The 20,942-nt window shown below is 40.9% G+C and overlaps 1 protein-coding gene across 1 annotated transcript; it reads right to left on the minus strand.

The window, feature by feature from the left end:
- Positions 1 to 4,573: 4,573 nt before the first annotated feature.
- On the minus strand, positions 4,574 to 20,772 carry LOC135480390 (deleted in malignant brain tumors 1 protein-like). The gene is made up of 9 exons (XM_064760218.1): positions 20,327 to 20,772; positions 14,521 to 14,668; positions 13,208 to 13,455; positions 10,970 to 11,132; positions 9,079 to 9,284; positions 8,063 to 8,253; positions 6,904 to 7,298; positions 5,350 to 6,227; positions 4,574 to 5,116 (listed from the first exon to the last, which is right to left on the minus strand). The coding sequence occupies exons 1-9, from the start codon at positions 20,388 to 20,390 to the stop codon at positions 5,022 to 5,024; spliced, it is 2,388 nt and encodes a 795-aa protein (XP_064616288.1). The 5' UTR covers positions 20,391 to 20,772; the 3' UTR covers positions 4,574 to 5,021.
- Positions 20,773 to 20,942: the final 170 nt, after the last annotated feature.

A 20,942-nucleotide genomic window follows, 5' to 3' on the forward strand; every position in this document is an offset into this window, starting at 1 on the left:
TACTCACTGTCGGATGTCTCCATGTTGATAGTTACTCACTGTCGGGTGTCTCCATGTTGATAGTTACTCACTGTCGGATGTCTCCATGATGACAGTTACTCACTGTCGAATGTATCCATGTTGAGAGCTACTCACTGTCGGATGTCTCCATGTTGATAGTTACTCGCTGTCAGATGTCTCCATGATGACAGTTACTCACTCTCGGATGTCTCCGTGTTGATAGTTACTCACTGACGGATATCTCCATATTGATATTTACTCACTGTCGGGTGTATCCATGTTGATAGGTACTCACTGTCGAATGTATCCATGATGACAGTTACTCTCCGTCGGTTGTCTCCATGTTGAGAGTTACTCACTGTGGGATGTATCCATATTGAGAGTTACTCACCGTCGAATGTATCCATAATATCAATTACTCATTGTCGGATGTCTCCATGTTGATAGTTACTCACTGTCAGATGTCTCCATGATGACAGTTACTCACTGTCGAATGTATCCATGTTGAGAGCTACTCTCTGTCGGATGTCTCTCTGTGAGAGAGTTACTCACTGTCGCATATCTCCATGTTGAGAGTTACTTACTGTCGAATGTATCCATGATATCAATTACTCACTGTAGGATATCTCCATGTTGATAGTTACGCATTGTCGAATGTATCCATGTTGAGAGTTACTCACTGTTGGATGTCTCAATGTTGATAGTTACTCACTCTCGGATGTCTCCATGTTGATAGTTACTCTCTGTCGGATGTCTCCACGATCACAGTTACTCACTGTCGGATGTATCCATGTTGAGAGTTACTCACTGTCGAATGTGTCCATGTTGAGAGTTACTCACTGTCGAATGTGTCTATGTTGATAGTTACTCACGGTCGGATGTCTCAATGTTGTTAGTTACTCACTGTCGGGTGTCTCCATGTTGATAGTTACTCACCGTCGGATGTATCCATGTTGAGAGTTGCTCACTGTGGGATGTATCCATGTTGATAGTTACTCACTGTCGGATGTCTCAATGTTGATAGTTACTCACTGTCGGGTGTCTCCATGTTTAGAGTTACTCACCGTCGGATGTCTCCATGTTGATAGTTACTCACTGTCGAATGTATCCATGTTGATAGTTACTCACTGTCGGATGTCTCCATGTTGATAGTTACTCACTGTCGGGTGTCTCCATGTTGATAGTTACTCACCGTCGGATGTATCCATGTTAAGAATTACTCACTGTCGGATGTATCCATGTTGAGAGTTACTCACTGTCAAATGTATCCATGATATCCATTACTCACTGTCGGATGCCTCAATGTTGTTAGTTACTCACTGTGGGATGTATCCATGTTGAGAGTTACTCACTATTGAATGTATCCATGATGACAGTTACTCACTGTCGGATATCTCCATGTTGAGGGTCACTCACTGTCAGATGTCTCCATGCTGGGAGTTACTCATTTTCGGATGTCTCCATGCAGGCAGTTACTCACTCGCGACTGTATCCCTTGAAATGGTATCATTATATCGGATGGACATAAAAGAATGGGCCGTACTTTGACACTCAATATCTCCGAAACCCTCTTACGTCAGCTTTTAAAAATTTACACACTCAAAATCCATTATGTAAATATACAAACGAAATTTCAATTTCATCCTTTAAGATTTCTGTTCATGGGACCAAAATCAAAATAAAGTCAAAAACGCATGTTCCGGGCATTTCAAAATGATGTTCTACCTTGTTTTACTTGAAAAGGTGATCAATTCGTTGTCGGCCGCAGAGAAAACCATCTTGATTCTGCAAAACTTGTGCTGATCTGGCAGAAAGGTTTCTCTAACACCAGAGCCAGACAATTTTTCCAGACGGCACTTGATTGACGCGTGTCACACAGGTGAAGCGCGCACTCTACTTATGACACCTGACAGGTGATGCAATGTGGGACACCGGAACGTGCGTTTCTGAGACTATGTTTTCATTATACCCCTGTGTACAGACTGCTCAAGCTATGACCTTGAAAATTGGTCAGTATATTAACAAAATCATGCCATTTGAATATGTAAAGTTTGAAAGAGTTTGAACAAAGGACAATGGAGCAATGCAGCATCAAAGTACGGCCCATTTTTTTATGCCCACCCGATATATATGCTACTATCAGCAGGGGCATGACCTGTGGCATATGTAAGTGGTACAGTTTCTATAGGTCACCGTATGCCAGTTTAACGTAAATATATAATACATCATTGGTAAATTCTGCGCTACATTTCTCTACATTTTAGGGCGGATATGCCAAAGCTGATCAGATGTACAGATGTTGCTATACGTTGCAACTCTTTTGTGAGTGCAATTAATACATAATATCATTAACTAGGAATTACATCAGAACTCAACAAGCACGATTATACAAGAACCTCACAGCTTTATTCATGAATTCATTTAAATTCATTTTAAAAAAAAAATCATTTCTCTCCATTTAACATTCAACGATTCGCTCATTATATACAAAGATATATTATTGAGCCTAAATACAATACTTTAGGATCACAGACATGCTTTCCAAACAGGCAGAATAAATAACAAATGTTGCAATGAATCTTCCGAAAAGACATTTTGAATTTACTATAAATTTATATCAAAGTCAGATTCATTCTTTGTTGTAAGCTTGGGCGGACTACCTTTCGTAAGTATACGGGAATTCTTCCGTTCCATTTGCCGGCTTATTCCGTTATTTAATACACGACATAATTATTCCGTTCTAAAATACACAACAGACTTATTACGTTATAAAATACTCAACGTAATTATTCCGTTCTAAAATACACAATAGAGTTATTACGTTATAAAATACACAACGTAATTATTCCGTTCTAAAATACACAACAGACTTATTACGTTATAAAATACACAACGTAATTATTCCGCTCTACAAGGCATCGACAATAATAAATTTATATGATTTAAAAGAAGCCATATTTTGGCTCGTAAAATTCTTAATTTCCAGGTATTTGTCTCAAATGTGAATCAACCCGATTCAATAAACCATCTTTATCGTCAATCTTTCACCAGACATATATTAACACTATTCAATACTTAGAAAATCAATAAAATACCAAACAGACGTCATTCACCACTAACATCGGTACAAACATTTTTCTTGGACTTGTAACCACATATTTCTTACAGCAAAGCAGGGTTTTATACCACAAATTCACAAAGCTTCATAGGTCGATTTTCCGTAGCTGACCGCGAAATCACGTTTCCCAACAAGTTGCTAACCCAGACATAATCATTTACAAAAAATAGAAGATTTACGAAGTCATTTTTCTTAAATGGGCCTAGTACAAAACTGAACTGTCTTTCGAACAGGTTTCGTACCTTTCGGAAGGTAACCCGGGGAGCTCGCATCCTTAAAGCAAAATGCAACATTAATTACAACAATAAGTATATAATAACGATAATTTTCACAATCTCAAATAAAGGCATATATCAAGCAATATGAATCCGTCTGCCATAAAATTTAAAGTCTTGTTACATTATGGCAGCAGCCATTGTGTTAGTGAGTTATCGCCTACGGGGCGGAGCTCTCCAATTTTTTCGGGGAAAAAAATCAATTAGAGTCGGCCATCATACTCATATCAGGAAGCAGCCGCCTTTTAAACCCACTCATGGGGCAACGTGATTGTTCTAATGGTCAACATACAAAAACGGTCAGGAATACAGGCAAAATGGTATAGCTATTATTTAATTAATGGCGTTATTTTATTGGTAATCACGGTGTTATGTTTTGTTAATGGTGTTACGATCGAGGGCCCTTATTTTCGATGATATACAAAAAAAATACTGTATATACTGATTTTGAATTATAGTCGTAGGATATTTGATCGTCTTGTCAGAGCTCTTGCCAAAGATCGCGGATATTTTTGTGGTGATACCTGGGGCCTCCTGCACAAAGAGATCGTAGGCTAGGTTGATTGTAACTGTCATGGCAACATGTTTTTAACATGCGTCACCATGGTATTTACAATCAAATTAGCTTACGATCACTTTGTGCAAGCCGCCCCTGGACTTCCTCATTATTAAACAATGCTGCTTTTAAATAGTATAGGCGTATATAAGGGCCAACGCAAAATACATTCATCACCTTGAAAATGAAGCACCGATTAGTAGATGCATTGGCTGATATCACATTCTCATAAAAATTTCTAAGTACAGAGGCACAAATCTCTTCAAATAATTAAACCTCATTCAAAACAACCCGAATAAATTTAGCACTAAAGGAATACACCGAATATTCTGTGTTGAAGTTCAGTCTCAATCTCAAATACGAAACTTCTGTCGAGTGACAGGCTCTTCTTTTTTTATCCCGTGTTAGCCGAGTCGGCATTTCAAGAATCTCGTGAGTTCACGCCGGTCGAGATGAGACAGGGTGGGGGTTTGTGAACTAAGGCGTCTCAAAGGCGTGATTTTACGGCAGCTGCTATCGGCGACGTTGGGCCGACAGACTCGTCTATACGAGATGTGTACGCAAGTATCGTAAAATCTCGCCTTTTAGCTGCGTTAGTTTGCAAGAGCCCAACCCTGTCTCGTCCAAATCCGCATGAACTCGCGGGACTCCTGAAATGCCGACTCTGCTGATTGGCTGGACACAGCAATCTGCTGCCAAGTGAAGAAACAGAACAGGGTATTTGTAACATACCCCTTTTGAGGCAGTAACGTCTCCATCGTTCATTTTCATACCTCTCTTCAGAAAACAAAGGCATGCATACATCACGAAGTCATCGCCAGAAAGAGACATGCACCGCGTGTCCACGAAAGTCAACCTCCTGGTGTGTACCAAAGTCTTGCACCCAATGATGATCTATGCAGCCGCTTTTTGTCTTCCTTGCACAGATTTATTTCATACCTATCGATATTTACGGTACCGAAGGACAGCTGTTCTCTGCTTGTTAAGAGAGTCATTAAAAGGTATCGCACATTCTTCTTATCCATCCAACTGCCTAAACCTGTTTCCTCCAACACATCCCCGCGTGCGTGCATTAGAACAGGATATGGCAGCAAACCAATACCAGTGATGTCATAGTGAGGACAAGCATGATGGGGTTACGCAAGGAATCGGATCCATCCAAGATACCTAGACCAAACACGAAAACGGATTTTTAGAATACGAAAAATATAAACTTCCTGAGATCCTCCTCAACATCCCCATTAAAAGCAAAGAAGATCATTACGTATTTAGTTAACTGTATTTATCAGTGAGATCTTGAACGGGATTATGCTGACCGCCGTCGTATAAGTGAAACATACTTGAGTATGTCGTAAAACACAAAATAAATAAATAAATAAATAAAAAAATAAATCACCTACCCAAAATCTCTCCTGGTAGAAACAGACGTTGTTCACCTTTGGGATCCGGTTGAGAATTGGGATGTGATGTAACCTCGTCTTTTTGAGCCCTGCTTTCCGATGAAGGTGCTTTCGGATTGCTAATGGAACTGGAAGACTGTGCTTCCTGTGGAACTCTAATAATGTTAACGTCACCTGTCCTTTGAGACGTTTTCGCTGAAGCTGTTGGAGCACTGACTGATTGCGCCCGACCGGTCCAACTGGTGATATCCGACCCTGTTAACAGGGTGTTTCTCCTAGGATAGCTCGTGGTAGCACGAAGACTGGTTCTTGTTGCCGTGGAAGTTGTTGATTGTCTGGAAGGACGTGACGATGGGCCGTTAGTGGCGGTCCGGACTGCTAAGGTAGTGACAAGCCGTGCAGGGGAAGTTCTCGCACCCTGTGTTGTACTAGGGGCCCAGGTGTTTTGGTGGGGCAGAGTAGTGACATAGCTGACCCTGGGGGTGGAGCCTGGAGAGACGAAGCCGGATGTCCGGGGTTCCAAGGGAGGCGATGGTGAAGTAATTAGGATTCCTGATGGTGTGGTGCTCAGAGAATGGACATGGACTGGGGGCTGCTGGATGTTTTCCCCACCAGTGACAACCTGAAATGGACCACCCACGACGTGGTACATTGTATGGCTGGCACCACTGACGTGTCGACGACGTCGACGTCTGCCCGTGCTGCCAGTCTCGCAGCTCTGGTCGCAGTCGGCGTTCTTTTCGTTGACGGTGCACACGAACGTGTCGCAGGTAACGTAAAACACCGGGTTATTACCCAAAAACCGAATTGTTTGAAATCGAAAGGCAAACATAGTTCTGTTCCAAGGGAAAACGGCTAAAGCTGGATCAGTTGGGCACCTGCAGCGATAAAACACAAGAGTGGTAAACGTCAAATGGCAAGAAAAACTTCAAGTGTATAGTACGTCATTTGCACACCGCTTTGTAAGTGTTACTAATTCCGCTTAACCCCGGTCTAGGGGATGTATATTCATCGTGTTGAATTAAATTGACACGTTGGATATATGAACAGTTGGTATCAAAGCGCAACTGAGATACACAGTTTGATTACCGACTGCTTATAACTAGCATGGTACAACCATTTGAATACTGATTTCATTCATGAATCTGGAAAATTTTGGCTATTTATTGATTTGATTGGTGTTTACGCCTTACATAAGAATATTTCACTCCAACGGCGACGCCCAGCATTATGGTGGGAAGAAGCGGCACAGAGGTCGGAGGAAGAACACTCATTGCATCACAATATAACAGTATTTCAAACCGTTCTAAGGAAACCAAAGGCCAATCGCAATCGAAAACAGCGTTAAATATGCAAAACGTATGCACGGCTCTGGTTTTTCAATGTTATGCTGATGTTCAACAAAATGAAGCTACAAACCTAGCTGTACCCAAATCGGACAATATCTGGGTCTTATACGAAAACCAAAGCACGATAGACGGACAGAAATAGACTCAATAAAACGGTGGATAAAAATAACTGCAAACGAAATACTGTTCAAAAGCATAAAATCACCTTTCAGATATGAGCGGGTACATGACATTAGAGTTGGGGTCCAGGTCAGGAGAGGCCCGGCAGTTTGGAACGATTAGCTTCAGTCCTGTGTCCACGTCCTCCAGGCTTACACCTACATTGAGAAACTCCCCTAGGGGTATTCTTATAGGGAATACGGTCTCTGCCTGCGTGAAGTTGTCGTTTCGGTAAAAGGTCATCTGGAAGTTGTACTGACCCGGGGCCCGCTGGCTGACGGACTCAGTCAAAGGTTGGATGCCGTTATCGTCGACATTGCCTGCGCGCGGGAAGTCACAGGCCAGGTAAACCAGGTAGGTGTTTTTACGGTAGACGTTGTTCTGGAGGTAGGTGGAGGCGATTCGAACCGTATTCTTGTACACGATATGAGTGGCGTTCAGCTGGGGGCGAAAGAAGAGAGGCAACTCTCATCTGATATTGTCATATAACACATACAACAAAAACGAGAATTAATTGTTGAGAAAGGGAGGTCAAATGGGCAGTATTTCAAAGGCATGTATATTGTCACACAAATAAAGGATAAATAAGAAAAAGAACTAAAACACACAAAAAACTGGCAAGTCATGACGTACTACAGTAGTTTGATATATAAACGGTAATATTCCACTTACAGCTTTAAATGTTAACTTTTAGCTGGTACATGTATATTGACCAACTTTCACGTCAAACTTCAAACTGTTTCCTGCACCATCAAGGCCAACTAAGGACTCTCAGGTTATTCTCAAAACAGGTCTCATCATGAAAACGCTACTGTTGACAAAAAGACAAAGTGTAAAAAGTTGAAGAACACGAATACATGCTCTTGGCACACTGTTTAGGCAGCTATAAAGCGTAAATGACAAGTCTTCTAAAATCAGAAGTTCGAGTTAGGCCTATTTATTTAATTCATTGTTGTTTAACACCATGTTCAAGAATTTTCATACATTCACACTACACAGGCGGACGACAAGCGGTCTTCAACGAACGTTAGTCTGGACAAACTCCCTCACCAATTTCATCCTTTGCTTTTTTTTTTTTTTTTGCTTATTGCTTAATTCACAAATTCTCTGCCCAGGGCAAGGATTTGAACCTGCGTCTCTCGTGTAAGTGAAAATCATGCCAGCTAACCACTCTGTCACGGTCACTCCTTGATACATCTACCAACCTCTTTTACGGTATCACATTCATCGAACGGTATAGCGATCTCTGCCACCGTTGTTGTTGTCCTTTTCCTGACGTTGCAGTTAGGCGGAGAGTTATTGACGTCTAGATGTTTATCTTCAATATCCGGGTAAGTAGTCCGGTTGAAGGAAGCTAGGATTAAGGCGTTTGCGCATGACACAGATGGGATCGGGGCTGAAATGTGTGAATACAGACGACTTGGACAATTTGCTTGAATAACGTCATATGCAACGTCACACTAAAGTGAAGAGATGTCATCTGGATGCAAACTCATAGCTATTATTCTATAACTTAAGTGTGGCATGGTGTTTCATTGCTCTGTTTTGTTTTGTTTTTGGCAAATAGGAGGCCTTACATATCATTTCCATCAACATTGTTTTTGCAGCAAACGGATATGCATGTCTGTTATTAGATATTAGATTCTAATAACAGATAGATTAGATATTAACAAAGTAGATACTTTTCTCGCAACTAATTTCTGCCATATATATATAGTGGTCAATTTTGCCACTGACATGCAGACATCTACAAAACGACTTCTTTTCCCTCGATTTGCCACTGACATGCAGACATCTACAAAATGACTACTTTTCCCTCAATTTGCCACTGACATACAGATATCTATAACATGACTTCTTTTCCCTCAATTTGCCACTGACATACAGACATCTACAAAATGACTTCTTTTCCCTCGATTTGCCACTGACGTGCAGACATCTACAAAATGACTTCTTTTCCCTCAATTTGCCACTGACATGCAGACATCTACAAAATGACTTCTTTTCCCCCAATTTGCCACTGAAATGCAGACATCTACACCGTCATTACTTTTCTGTCAATTTGCCACTGACATGCAGACATCTACAAAATGATTTCTATTCCCTCAATTTGCCACTGACATGTAGAAATCTACAAAGTGACTTTCTTTCCCTCATTTTGTCTCTGACATACAGACATCTACAAATGACTACTTCGTAAGGGACCTAGAACAGTACGTACGTGGTGGAGCCAGATAATCCTGAGGTATACAGGTCACTCTCACAGCCTCTGTCGTGTCGTTACAGTTATCTGTACCCCATCCGTCACTAGGACAGCTGAAAATGTCGTTTTCATTTCCTGTACAGCCCAGGTTATCAAGCTGGATGGGTAATCTGGGCGTGGCCTGTACCCTGTCCGCACGCGCTCCGGCACGAGCGTATCTTACCCTGCCAACAGGAAACAATAACACAGCATTCTATCAACATCGTTTATTTATTTGGCTAGTGTTTACGCCGCACTGGAGAATACATCACGTATACGACAGCGGTATGCATTATAGTGGGAGGAATCCCGTTGCAAATCCATGACCATGTGCAGGTTGTTGAAAGGCCGTCCCACGTACAACCGAGATGGCGCCAACAAGAGCTGGAGTTGAACTCACCACAGCTGTATTCGGACTGCTTTGTTAAAGGTGGAAAGGAGTTTTACGAGTTATTAACTTTCCACATTACTCAGAGAGGTAATCTATCAGACAATAGAGATAAATTACTGTATCAAATATTAATCAATAGCAACGGAGCAAACTAATAACAAATGCGGAAAAGTTTGAAACGAATTATTGAAAAATATGGCAAAACAAATTCGAAAATGTAGAAATGTTGCAATAAGCGAATGACTAAAATATGAAGCAAAACAAATTTGAAATAAAGACTGTGGATCATCATTGAACAAATTACATTAAAAAAAAAACACACAGCAAAGGAAATTAACGAATAAAAAGTAATAAACGATGGAAAAATAAATCACTTATAACGGTAAAGCACAACACAACAAGGTATCCAGAGAACACCGGTAGCTCGTCCGATTGAGCAGTTTGTAAAACTGCACAATGTTAATGTCAGGTGATATGTTCAATCACTGACTTCTAAACCAAAGTAAAGTAGAATGACGTCGTTATACACATGTCAGATATTCACAAATTCACAGATATTATCCCTGTGAAATACAGAATTTTCAGTATAACATCAGAATAATGAAATGTGGAAATAAATATAATAATCAGATTGTTATTATTATCAAGCATGTAGATGTTTAGGTCATATAAAAAGATACACACAAAGTTTCAGAGAAACTGTTGGAATACTTTAGCAGGAGTTACATGGAAAAAAATTTACCTACATGAAAATCAATTACTGCCTTAAGTAAGAAAACGGGAGCAATTATGAAAATTATCAGATTTTAATTAAAACTTAAGTATGCACAAGTTTAGATGATCACAAAGGAGGTATGTTGAGATTCATGGAAATAGGTTCAGTACTTCAGGAAAAGTTGCATGGACAAAACCTGGATGCATAGAAAAGCATCATTAAGTCCTAAATGGAGGTAATTATGAAAAAAAAATGAACAGGTTGCCATTAGACGTGAACACGCACAAGTTCAGATGGTAGGCAAGATCTATGGTAAGTTTCATCAACATCAGCGCAGTAGCTCCGGAGGAGATGCAATACCGTGCCTACAGAGGAAAGACAGAGTGATTTCAGTACATCTACCACCAACCACCACTAACTCCCTTAAGTGGGGTGGGGTGGGGGTGGGGTGGGGGGGCATAAATATTAAAAATAAAATTCTACTGTTGTAAAAAAACCCTTCACTTTCAATCCATGTATGAGACCCCAATATACATATATAAGAAATGCTTCCTTCCATCCGCGTATGTACATTTACACAACATACCTAAGATTGGGAAGGTATAAAAAAGCTTAACCTTCAATCCATGTATGAGAACAATCACACAGGAGCTAAAAAAAGCTTAACCGGACACCAACGCCGCCACGTTTCATCCCTCTTCCCACTCTGTACTGCGTACAGGCGATCTAAAAATTGAAGACAAAGAGAAGATCTTGGAACTCACTCGTAACAAAGCATCCTGCAGATGACCATGGCGTCCCTCTGACCAAAGCCATCGTCACAAATGGACCCCCATTGGTTAAGGGCAGAGTTAAACACCTCCACAATGCCAATGCCGGTTACGGTGCCGTACAGACGGACGTTAGGGCTCGGTTGATTGCCTGGACCTGCACAACAGAAACACAGATTCTGTAATAATTTGTATTATCTTTCGTTAAACCCACTATGCCCTCCTAATGCAACTTTAGATAACCTCATTTTGCCTCCATAATGAAACTGTGGTTAAGCGAACTTTGCCTCCATAATGAGGCTCTGGTTAAGCTCGTTTTGCCTCCATAATGGAACTTTAGTTAAATTCACTTTGCCTCCGTAATGAAACTTTGGTTAAACTCACTTTGCCTCCATAAATGAAACTTTAGTGACGCTCACTGTGTCTCCATAAAGATGGTTTTGTCAAACTCACACTGTTTCTGTAGAGTAACTATTGGTAAAACTACGTTTGTCCAAGATTTGGTTAAACTCATTTCTCTTACATTAATTTTGGTTAAGCTAACTTTGCTTCTATACTTTTACTTTGGTTGAACTAACTTTGCTTAAGCTTTAAACTCCCTTGACTTATAGTGTAACTTTGCCGCTACAGTGTAACTATTGATGCACTCACTCTGTCTCCGCAGTGTAACTTTGATTAAAATCACTTTGCTTCCATAGTTAAACTGTGATTAAACTCATTTTGTTTCTATAGTGTAACTATTGATACACTCACTCTGTCTCCACAGTGTAATTTTTGTTAAACTCATTTTGCCTCAGATTTGGTTAAACTCTCTTATCTTATGGTTTGCATTTGGTGAAACTAACATTAAATCTATAGTTAAACATTGATTAAACTAACTCTGACATTGGTCTGTCTTTGCATCGTCATGATTGTGCTCATTACAATCGCCATATTGAACATATATGAATAGCTGCAATGAAAGCATAACTGAAATGCATGTCGTCGATTAACGACAACATATTAAAACTAACACGATACACTATTTGGATACAGATTAAATCTGTGTTCCTGGAACATTCCTTGCATATTTCCGTCATCACTGAAAACTGCTCCTCTTCATATGACGCCCTAATTTCTTTTTTTTAAATATTTTCTTACTTCTTTGAATCTTAGATTGCATTTATTGAACATCAAATCTGGTTGACGATTGGCATACCGAATATCTGTAACGTGAATTTGTAAGAATATCTCAGAATGAGACGATCACTCAGTAATATTGTCATTAACGCCAGCTAAAGGACATTGTAGATACGGCGCAACTTCCGGTACGGTGTTCACTTCCGGTTCAAAAAAATTCTGCGGCTGAGATTTGACATTTGATGAACTCATATAATTTGCTGAATATAATTACAGACATGCAGATCTTAGATCTTTAATCTTGGAATTTTATACTTCGAGTACAACTTGTTCTCCATAAAGCCACGCAAAAGCACGCGAGGATCTGAGCGACACTGTCTGAAGGTATGGAAACTCCAAGTTGTATGATGTCCTGGACAGATAATTGGCCTATTTTGTGGGGACTGAGGATGTTCCAGAAGTTGTATTACCTGAATTTGTATTACCTCTGCCATAGTGGTGTTGTTTCTACTAGCGTTTAGTCTGTCAGTCTACCAGTCTGTCAACGGCTTTGCGGAAAAAGTTATGCACGGATTTGGATGAAATTGTATGTCCAGCTTGATTTTGGGCCAAGCACCAGTGCCCTGTAATTTGGGGGCGACCAGGATCTTGAATAAGATCCAAGAATTTCTTGAATCCGTCTTCTGTTGACCGCTTCTCTTTGTATGATTCCGTCCTATTTTCGTACTTCATATACTTTCTTAGTTCTTTTGTAGTTTGTGTTAAACGTGGTTTTGGGATTTACCTGTGCGATTATTGACCTGGATAGTCCATCTTAGTTGACGGCTGGTATATGAATGTCTGCGTCGTCAGATTCAGCAGTGGCAGATAACGCACAAATACATAATTGTCCATTACCCTGTAGCAGTGTTTACCACAGTATTGCCACTTTCGTTGAACTTGGAAGATATTTTTGGATTTGTTTTGTACCTGGATACATGTTGCGGAAGTTTCCGCTTTCTTGTTTGATTGTTGCTTTACGTCATAATCAAGTATATAGTCTGTCATCTACCCATGACCTGATTAGCATGTGCCATGAAATGCCTATTCGGTTTATCGTTAGATAGGACTTACAGTTGTCAGGGACAGGGCCCGGAGTGACTGGTCGCCTGGTAGTTGTGGCGATAGGGTTTCCCGGAGTACCTATGCACTGCACGCCGGCATCTTCGGAGTGAACGCAATCGTGCACACCCCATCCTCGATGCAGACATTGCGCAATGTTCACTTCCGGCCCAAAACAGTTAACGTCATCAAGGGCAATGATTCCAGCTCCAGCACCGAATGGAGGGACACCATTCACAGATACCAAGGCAACGCCACGGCTGGCGATAAAAAAAGAACTTGGTTTAGCTAACAAGAAAACAAAACCAAAAGTACCAGAACTGAAAGGCTAGATAATGCTGGGTTAATGGAAGGGTGGAGTAGAGGATTAGTTTTGATGAAGTGACAACAATTGTTTCCTATCAAAAACACTCGCACAGAAAACATCATACTTTCAGGACATTAAAATCTGAATAACTGGCGGAATGGGAGAGCTATTAGAGTAATCATGGTATGATCGATCACGTGCCTGAGTGAATGACTGAACATGGAAGAAATTAGGGACAGAAGCTAGCAGGAGGCAGAAATAACACAAATGAGAGCCAGGTTAATGCACCAAAGCACCATCAAACGCAGAAACAAACTAAACAGCTTAAAATCAAACGAAAACTTTCGACATTCAGCTGTATAGGAATCTGTAAAATCATTCATGGCCACTGCAAAAATTGCTTTTCTTCCGCAAGACGCAACACCACAAGCTATACATATGGGTGCGTTTGACGTCCATATTATTGCAAAGAAAATAGTGCTTGGAAGCGTTCACTAATTTATAATATTGAAGGCGATAAACTTGTTTTGGAGACCAAGACTACATTGCTACTGATGAAGCCTAAATCATTAATGAAGAAGTGATTTATTGTTCCAAATTTAGATATTTTAATAATGTACATAACCCGATAATGATCGTATATATACTTCCTTCTGCGCTTCTTCTTTGGCTTTAAGTCAGAAAGTTTGTCAGGTACCTGAGGGAGGCGGGGGCTTACTCCGTGCACTCCTGATGTTTCCTTCATCCATAAACCACACCGCATTCATCAAAGTGAAAAACTCTTGAGCACAGCGTTAAACATCAATCAATTAAATCAATCAATCAATCAAAACACCAACCACTCAACGAATCGATCTTGTTTTCACTCGATTCAATCTAAATGAGGAATCTGTTTCCATGACTAGAAGTAAACGTGTTTGGTGTATTGAAATCGTCGTTTACACCTGTCGTTTACAGTGACTGATTGATTAATGAACTGGTTTATTGGATGATTGATTGATTTATCCCGTTGTCTCACCTGAAGCCCCTCATACGACAAACGATCGTGGCGTCCTGATCTTCCCAGTTGTCGTCACAAACTGTTCCCCACGTGACGCCATTGTTTACCTCCACGCGGCCATTGCTGGAGTTTGTTCCCCCTACAAGTCGCACCTGGAAACTCTGTCCTGTGAGGAAAGATGCAATGTTTCATGTAAAAGAGGTCTAAAATATTGCTTTTAATGTCACTACAATTTATTTCTTATACCTAATTCTACTTAAGCCATGGTACTGTGGGACGTGATGGAATTAGTTTAAGCATTTACGTTAACAGTTTAAACACAATTTGAGGTAAACTGACACGAGGCCGTATTTGACCGGTTACGTGTGACCATTTACCAGTTATAACACCGTCGTCGCTGGCCTGGATTTACTCTATGCTGTAGTCTTTCATAGTACAGACACGCGCCTTCGTCAGATATCTCCTACAGCCATGAACCTTCGCTACTTGCCTACTACAACCAAGGACCTTTATGAGATGCCTACTACATGTACATCCACATATCTTCATCAGATGCCTATTACAACCTGGGGCCTTCGCCACATGCCTATTAAAATCAAGGGGCTTCACCAAGTGCCTATTTCAACCAGGCACTGTAAATACTACCGATGTAAATTTACAGTAAAACTTGCTCGCAATTTTCGAACCAGCGAATTGTACTGTATTTTTACATCATCACAGTAAAGAATTTTAAAGAAAATACAAATGTAAATTTACAGTAAAAACAGTCGATAAAGTAACGGTATTATCGTTACTAAGTATTACTCTTTCTGTGGGTTTCGGACCAGCGACCTCACAGTCAGGCCTCAAACCGTCAGTAATACATGTCACTCGACAAACAGGCCTTCCACAAATATAGGAGGTAGTTGACTGGTAGACTTTACCGGGAATATGCATCACTCCTCTGATGATCACAAATAACGTTACTCCATTAGGTGAATATATCAGATATATACAGATATCAGACATAGACAGATATATATTGTCTGATATATTCACCTAAGATAGTGGTGTCAGTTGTAATCATCAGAGGGGTAATGCATGTTCGCTGTAAAGTCTACCGGTCAACCACCTTCTATATCTGTGAAAGGCCTGTTGGTCGAGTGGTCTACACGGTTGACATGTATTACTGACGAGGCTTTGGGGCCTGACACTGTGGTCGCTGATTCGGAACCTGCAGAAAGTGTAGTTCTTATTAAGAATAATACATTTACTTAATCAGCTATTGTTTTTTTTTACATTTACATCTGTGGTTTTCACAAAATTCTTTACTGTGGTGATGTAAAAATACAGCAAAATTCGCTGGTCCGAAAATTGCCAGCAAATTTTACCGTAAATTTACATCGGTACTATTTACAGTGTGGACCTTCGCCAGATACCTCTTACTACCACATATTCTTGAAAATGGCGTAAAACACCAATCAAATAAATAAATAAATAAAATCCTACAACCACGGCTCTTCGCCAGGTGCCTACTACAACCACGAATCTTTGCCAGGTGCATACTACAACCACGAATCTTTGCCAGGTGCCTACTACAACCACGAAACTTCATTACGTGCTTACTACAACCACGAATCTTTGCCAGGTGCCTACTACAACCACGAATCTTTGCCAGGTGCCTACTACAACCACGAAACTTTGCCAGGTGCCTACTACAACCACGAATCTTTGCCAGGTGCCTACTACAACCACGAATCTTTGCCAGGTGCCTACTACAACCACGAAACTTCATTACGTGCTTACTACAACCACACACCTTCACCAGATGCATACCTGCATCACAATTAGTCAACAACAACTGTTCCAAAACCTTGTTGGTCTGGGTATTGTCTTTGAAACATTGATTGATTGATGAGTGTTTAAAGGCATACTCCACGGACACTAGTTTTATGGACATGCCAAATATTTATACCAAACGTCCGAATAAAAATTAACATTTACATTGAACATTGCATATCTTCAAAGGCTGACAGTGGAGAAGGTTGCTGAACACTGATTTTCTCCCTATGAGGGAGGATCAAGGAGTGTGCCCCTCGCAATGTTTTAATGTTATTTGACAATTTGCCAATTATCACACTGCTGTCTCTGTTCTTGTTTTGAATTATAAGTTGTATTATATTCTGGTCCCTGCATGGGCTTTTAAAATCGGTCATGCATGCAGTTAGCTTAGGCCAACACAATCTCGTTGGCAGCAACCATGGGGTAACGAGTTGTAAGCCGTATTGTGTAATCGTTAGAGCACAGATATAGTAGTTTTCTACTTCGAAAGCCAGATAGTTGAGGGCTTATAAATATGTATATTGAAAATAAACTTTTCCTTGAACCTTTGAGCTCCCTTTCCCGAAGTCTCTATAAGACTTAAATTTTAAGCCAGTGTTGCTAAGCGTAGCCTTGCTCGCTCAGATTGTTCAAACGTTGGCTTACTGCGATTTACAAGCCCAGGACCAAGGAGGTCGTGTGTTAGAATCCAGTCCTTGCTGTTTCTTCTGTAGCTTCAAGTCAACAGGCATGTCCATTACCTGGCAAAGGTCAGTGGTTTACAACAGATTCCTCATCAACCAATCATATGCTGCACAGCATGTTATCTTGTGCTGTCCTCACACGTTAGAGTCACTTTCAAGGCCTTGTATGACACAACGCTATTTGAGTTACCAAAAATGAACGGTAGGCTACCACTTGGCCTTAAGGATACCAAATTTCAGTACAGCATTTCCTCCACACGTTCGATTAGAATCACGGTTTTGAACACTTGTTCGGACTGTAAGTCATACAGACCTATTACAAAGAAAGATATTACGTTTATACCAGCAACTATGAGCCGTTTTTATCCCCATTCCTATATATAGAGCGTACAAGGTGCTTGTGTTATCAGTTTTATCTTCCCATGGGCCGTGAATGCTGAAAACCTTTGCTTATTGTTGCTATTTCGTCTTCTTCTTGCAGTCCATTACCGAGGAAACTATACCATTATATTCCATTTCTGGATACTTGTTAATATTTATCAACTGACAAGACAGTTAGATCGGTTAATTCTGCTCGTTGGATCAAGGTGGCAAACGGATGGGCTTATGCAAGGTCTCAGGCTTGATAAAATGAAGATGCCAGTGTCACGTCGTGGCGGTGCATCAGAGTCTTACTGACGATCCTTCACATTTACATGTATCGTTCTCAAACTTTTGCCCTTTGTAACGTGACGACCTCAGGGTCATCTTCCCTCACCCTTCATGAATATTCATGTATATCGTGTTTCTGAATTTCTGCATCGCTCCTTAATCTTCACAGCTTTAGGGACAATTCCCTCGAACTTTTGGCCGAGACATGAAGGCCAGCTTGAAGGCATATTTCTGTGTAGCCTCTATAGACCCCTATAATGGTCTTTATTTTATTTTAGGGTCAATGATCTAGATCATCAGGCCTGCATATTAGCCAGCTTGGTGGCCAGTTCCACAGAAATCTGTAGATTCCCATAGTGTCACAAATTTAGGCTCTTTTTCTGAAAATGTAATGTATAAACACAATATTTAGCTGTATTTTACGACAGAAGAAAGTACTGCATAAATACATTACAAAAACATAGTAGACCTGCAAATACAAGCATATATAGGGCCATGCTCTCTGTGTGTTTATGGCATTGACAAACTCGTTTTAATTGCAATATCACATCTTATTATACACCTAAGTGTCCAGCGCCTACTATATTATGTAGTAACTGTTCAATATTTTTAATATATTGGACAGTTGTAACTGTGACGTCACACGTACGGTCTACTTTTTGTTTGTCAACAAGCAGACGACACAACAAGATGTTCGTCCGTGCTCGTTCAGAAAAATCTGTGTCTCCGGGCGGTCCGTTCTACCTCACACCTATTCCCGAATGTCGCCTCAAACCTGATGCAGCTGTGTGGTATTACCCCACTCCCATGGGAGAGCATCGTTTGGGAGAGCTACTGAAGAGGGCAGCCGAGGCTACTGGACTGAAAGGCCGGAAAACTAATCACTCGGTCCAGAAAAACAACCGTCCAAACCCTTGTAAAATCTGGCATCGATCCACATAAAATTATGCAGGTCACCGGACACCCTTTGCTAGCATCCAGGAGTATGATTCTAAATTAGATCACGTAGAGCAGAAGCAAATGTCGAGTTTACTTCAGGGCAATCGCACCTTCAGTCAACCATCTCCCACGCTTCCACTCCCTGGCAGGTCAGTTCAAGTGCACACAAACGAAGTTTTCACGACTCCGATGCCATGAATTTCCGCACAGAATCCTAAGGACAATCAGCTAACTTTGTCAGCAAACTCCACTTCTCTTTCGTACTCATCCTGTAAAGATTACACTAATCTGTTCGGTGGCGCAGTTTTCAGTAACTGCACTTTTGATTTTCACTGAAACGTCTGCACGCCTTTTCTTTACACTTCTGTTTGTAAAATACCGCCTCGGCCACGTGCGCCTGACCCAGTTTTCCGTCAGCCAATGAAAGTGCTCCATTCAGTATTCCATGTTCATCCGCAACCGGCTATCCGCAAGCTCGTCCCTTTCCTGGGCGCCCAGGACTCGTCCATACAGGACCATACAATCCAATAACCTATAAATATTGGCTTACATACTGGATTGGTTTATTTGTATCTTTACAGCATCAAATGCTATACATTTACTACGTGAGTAAATTGGTAGTGAATTTATACTGACAAAAGGGAGCTGTTTATCAGGGGATGTTGGGATAGAACAAGTCATTATGACTAATCCCGTCATTATCCATCTTTCTGTAATGAATATATCTTTTTGAATCCATGGTGAATAAATCAGTCAAATCAATTTGCAGAAATATGCACTGTGGCCCAAACTGCCAGCAAAATTTACTGTGAGCATACACAATTTGTTACTTGAGTCTATTTCACAGGTATTTATTAAGGGCTAAATTCGTCACTGACTAGTTTTTGCTTAACAAAACTTCGGCCCTATTTCTGTCATATCCTGGCGACCATCTTGCTTCATACAAGATATATCTAATATTTAAGCCAATGACCTTTCCGAATACCCCTGTAAATGATTCATAAATAACAGTCCATGGGCCTAACATCTATTGACATTGTCGTTTTTATTTGTTTGATTGATGAGTGTGGTTATATATTACGTCCAGTATTAAATCATTAAATTAAATATTTATTCATTCATTAAAACTCAGTCGGAAAGATCCAGCGATCATCCGTCGAGTTTTTAAGACGTCTGTCTCTCAATCACCAGGGTGCGCGCACAAGGCACCGGTTCAATCCCGGTATAGAGCAATGAATTTGTACATTTCCCGCTCTTACTTTTCGTAGAGACCTTGGCTCGACGGTCGATGTCGCTCGTGTGTCCATTTTAGCAATCTAACGTTCGTTGAGCAGAAGATCATTTGTATGCCAGAAAATATAGTGTGAATATCATGGCTATACACGTCTCAAGGTAATCGGACGTTCCATTATTAATCTTGCCAACAGTCGGTGGTTTTACACCGGGAACTCCGTTTTCCTCCACCCATTAAACGACCGCTATCGTATATATGTTACTACTTCTGCCGTATATATACTGATCTGGTATCAGGTCGGTGTCCATTTCAACCAGATACAGCTTGTAATGAACTGTTCGGCACACCAGTCAAAGTTGTTCCAACGAAACCCGCTTAGAAAATAACGCCCTTGAAACATCATTGTCCACATGCAGTTCGATCTCATTAGGTAACAATCAAGAGTGCCGGTGCACGTACTGTCAATCAATACAGTACAATTTGAGGATCTACTCACCTTCCGTCCCCGGAATCCACAGGGCGACCAGCATCCACAGAACCATCGCGCACCACCACATCATACTCTTCTTACAAATGGTATAACCTTTCACCTATAGGACTTAGCACCGGTGGGAACTCCGCATTTGACGTCTCTGGTACATTCCTTTCCTCACACCTATAGCTGTCTGGCGATCAATGGTAAGCAATGTGTCAGGCCCTGTCACCACGCAAAGAGAAAACAACGCAGCCGTCACATAGATATTTGCCGTTACACAAGTAGTTCCAAACCCCGCGATCACAGTAGAAGCCCTATGTGGTAGTCAACCATTCCTCTTTTGGGTAGTACGACGTTAAACCCCAAGCACTCACTCACTCACTCTTTTGGGTATGGACCTATATGTCACCGTTCAAAATGGTTTCAAAGAATGTCAACACTGTGTGGAGAGTCATATCCATACATACACAGTCTGTGCTGTCAGCCAACATTCGTATGGATCAGCTTGATTTACCCCACCCCATGTGACCTTAACGCTCCATGGAAAACTAACAGGTCAACGCCTGAATAGCGTTAAGCCGGTCCTCTTATAGGGGGTTACATCGGATATAGCACCTACATATAAGTATGTGGTCTT

This window comes from Liolophura sinensis, chromosome 13 (genome assembly GCF_032854445.1).
Source record: "Liolophura sinensis isolate JHLJ2023 chromosome 13, CUHK_Ljap_v2, whole genome shotgun sequence".
Taxonomy (NCBI): Eukaryota; Metazoa; Mollusca; class Polyplacophora; order Chitonida; family Chitonidae; genus Liolophura; species Liolophura sinensis.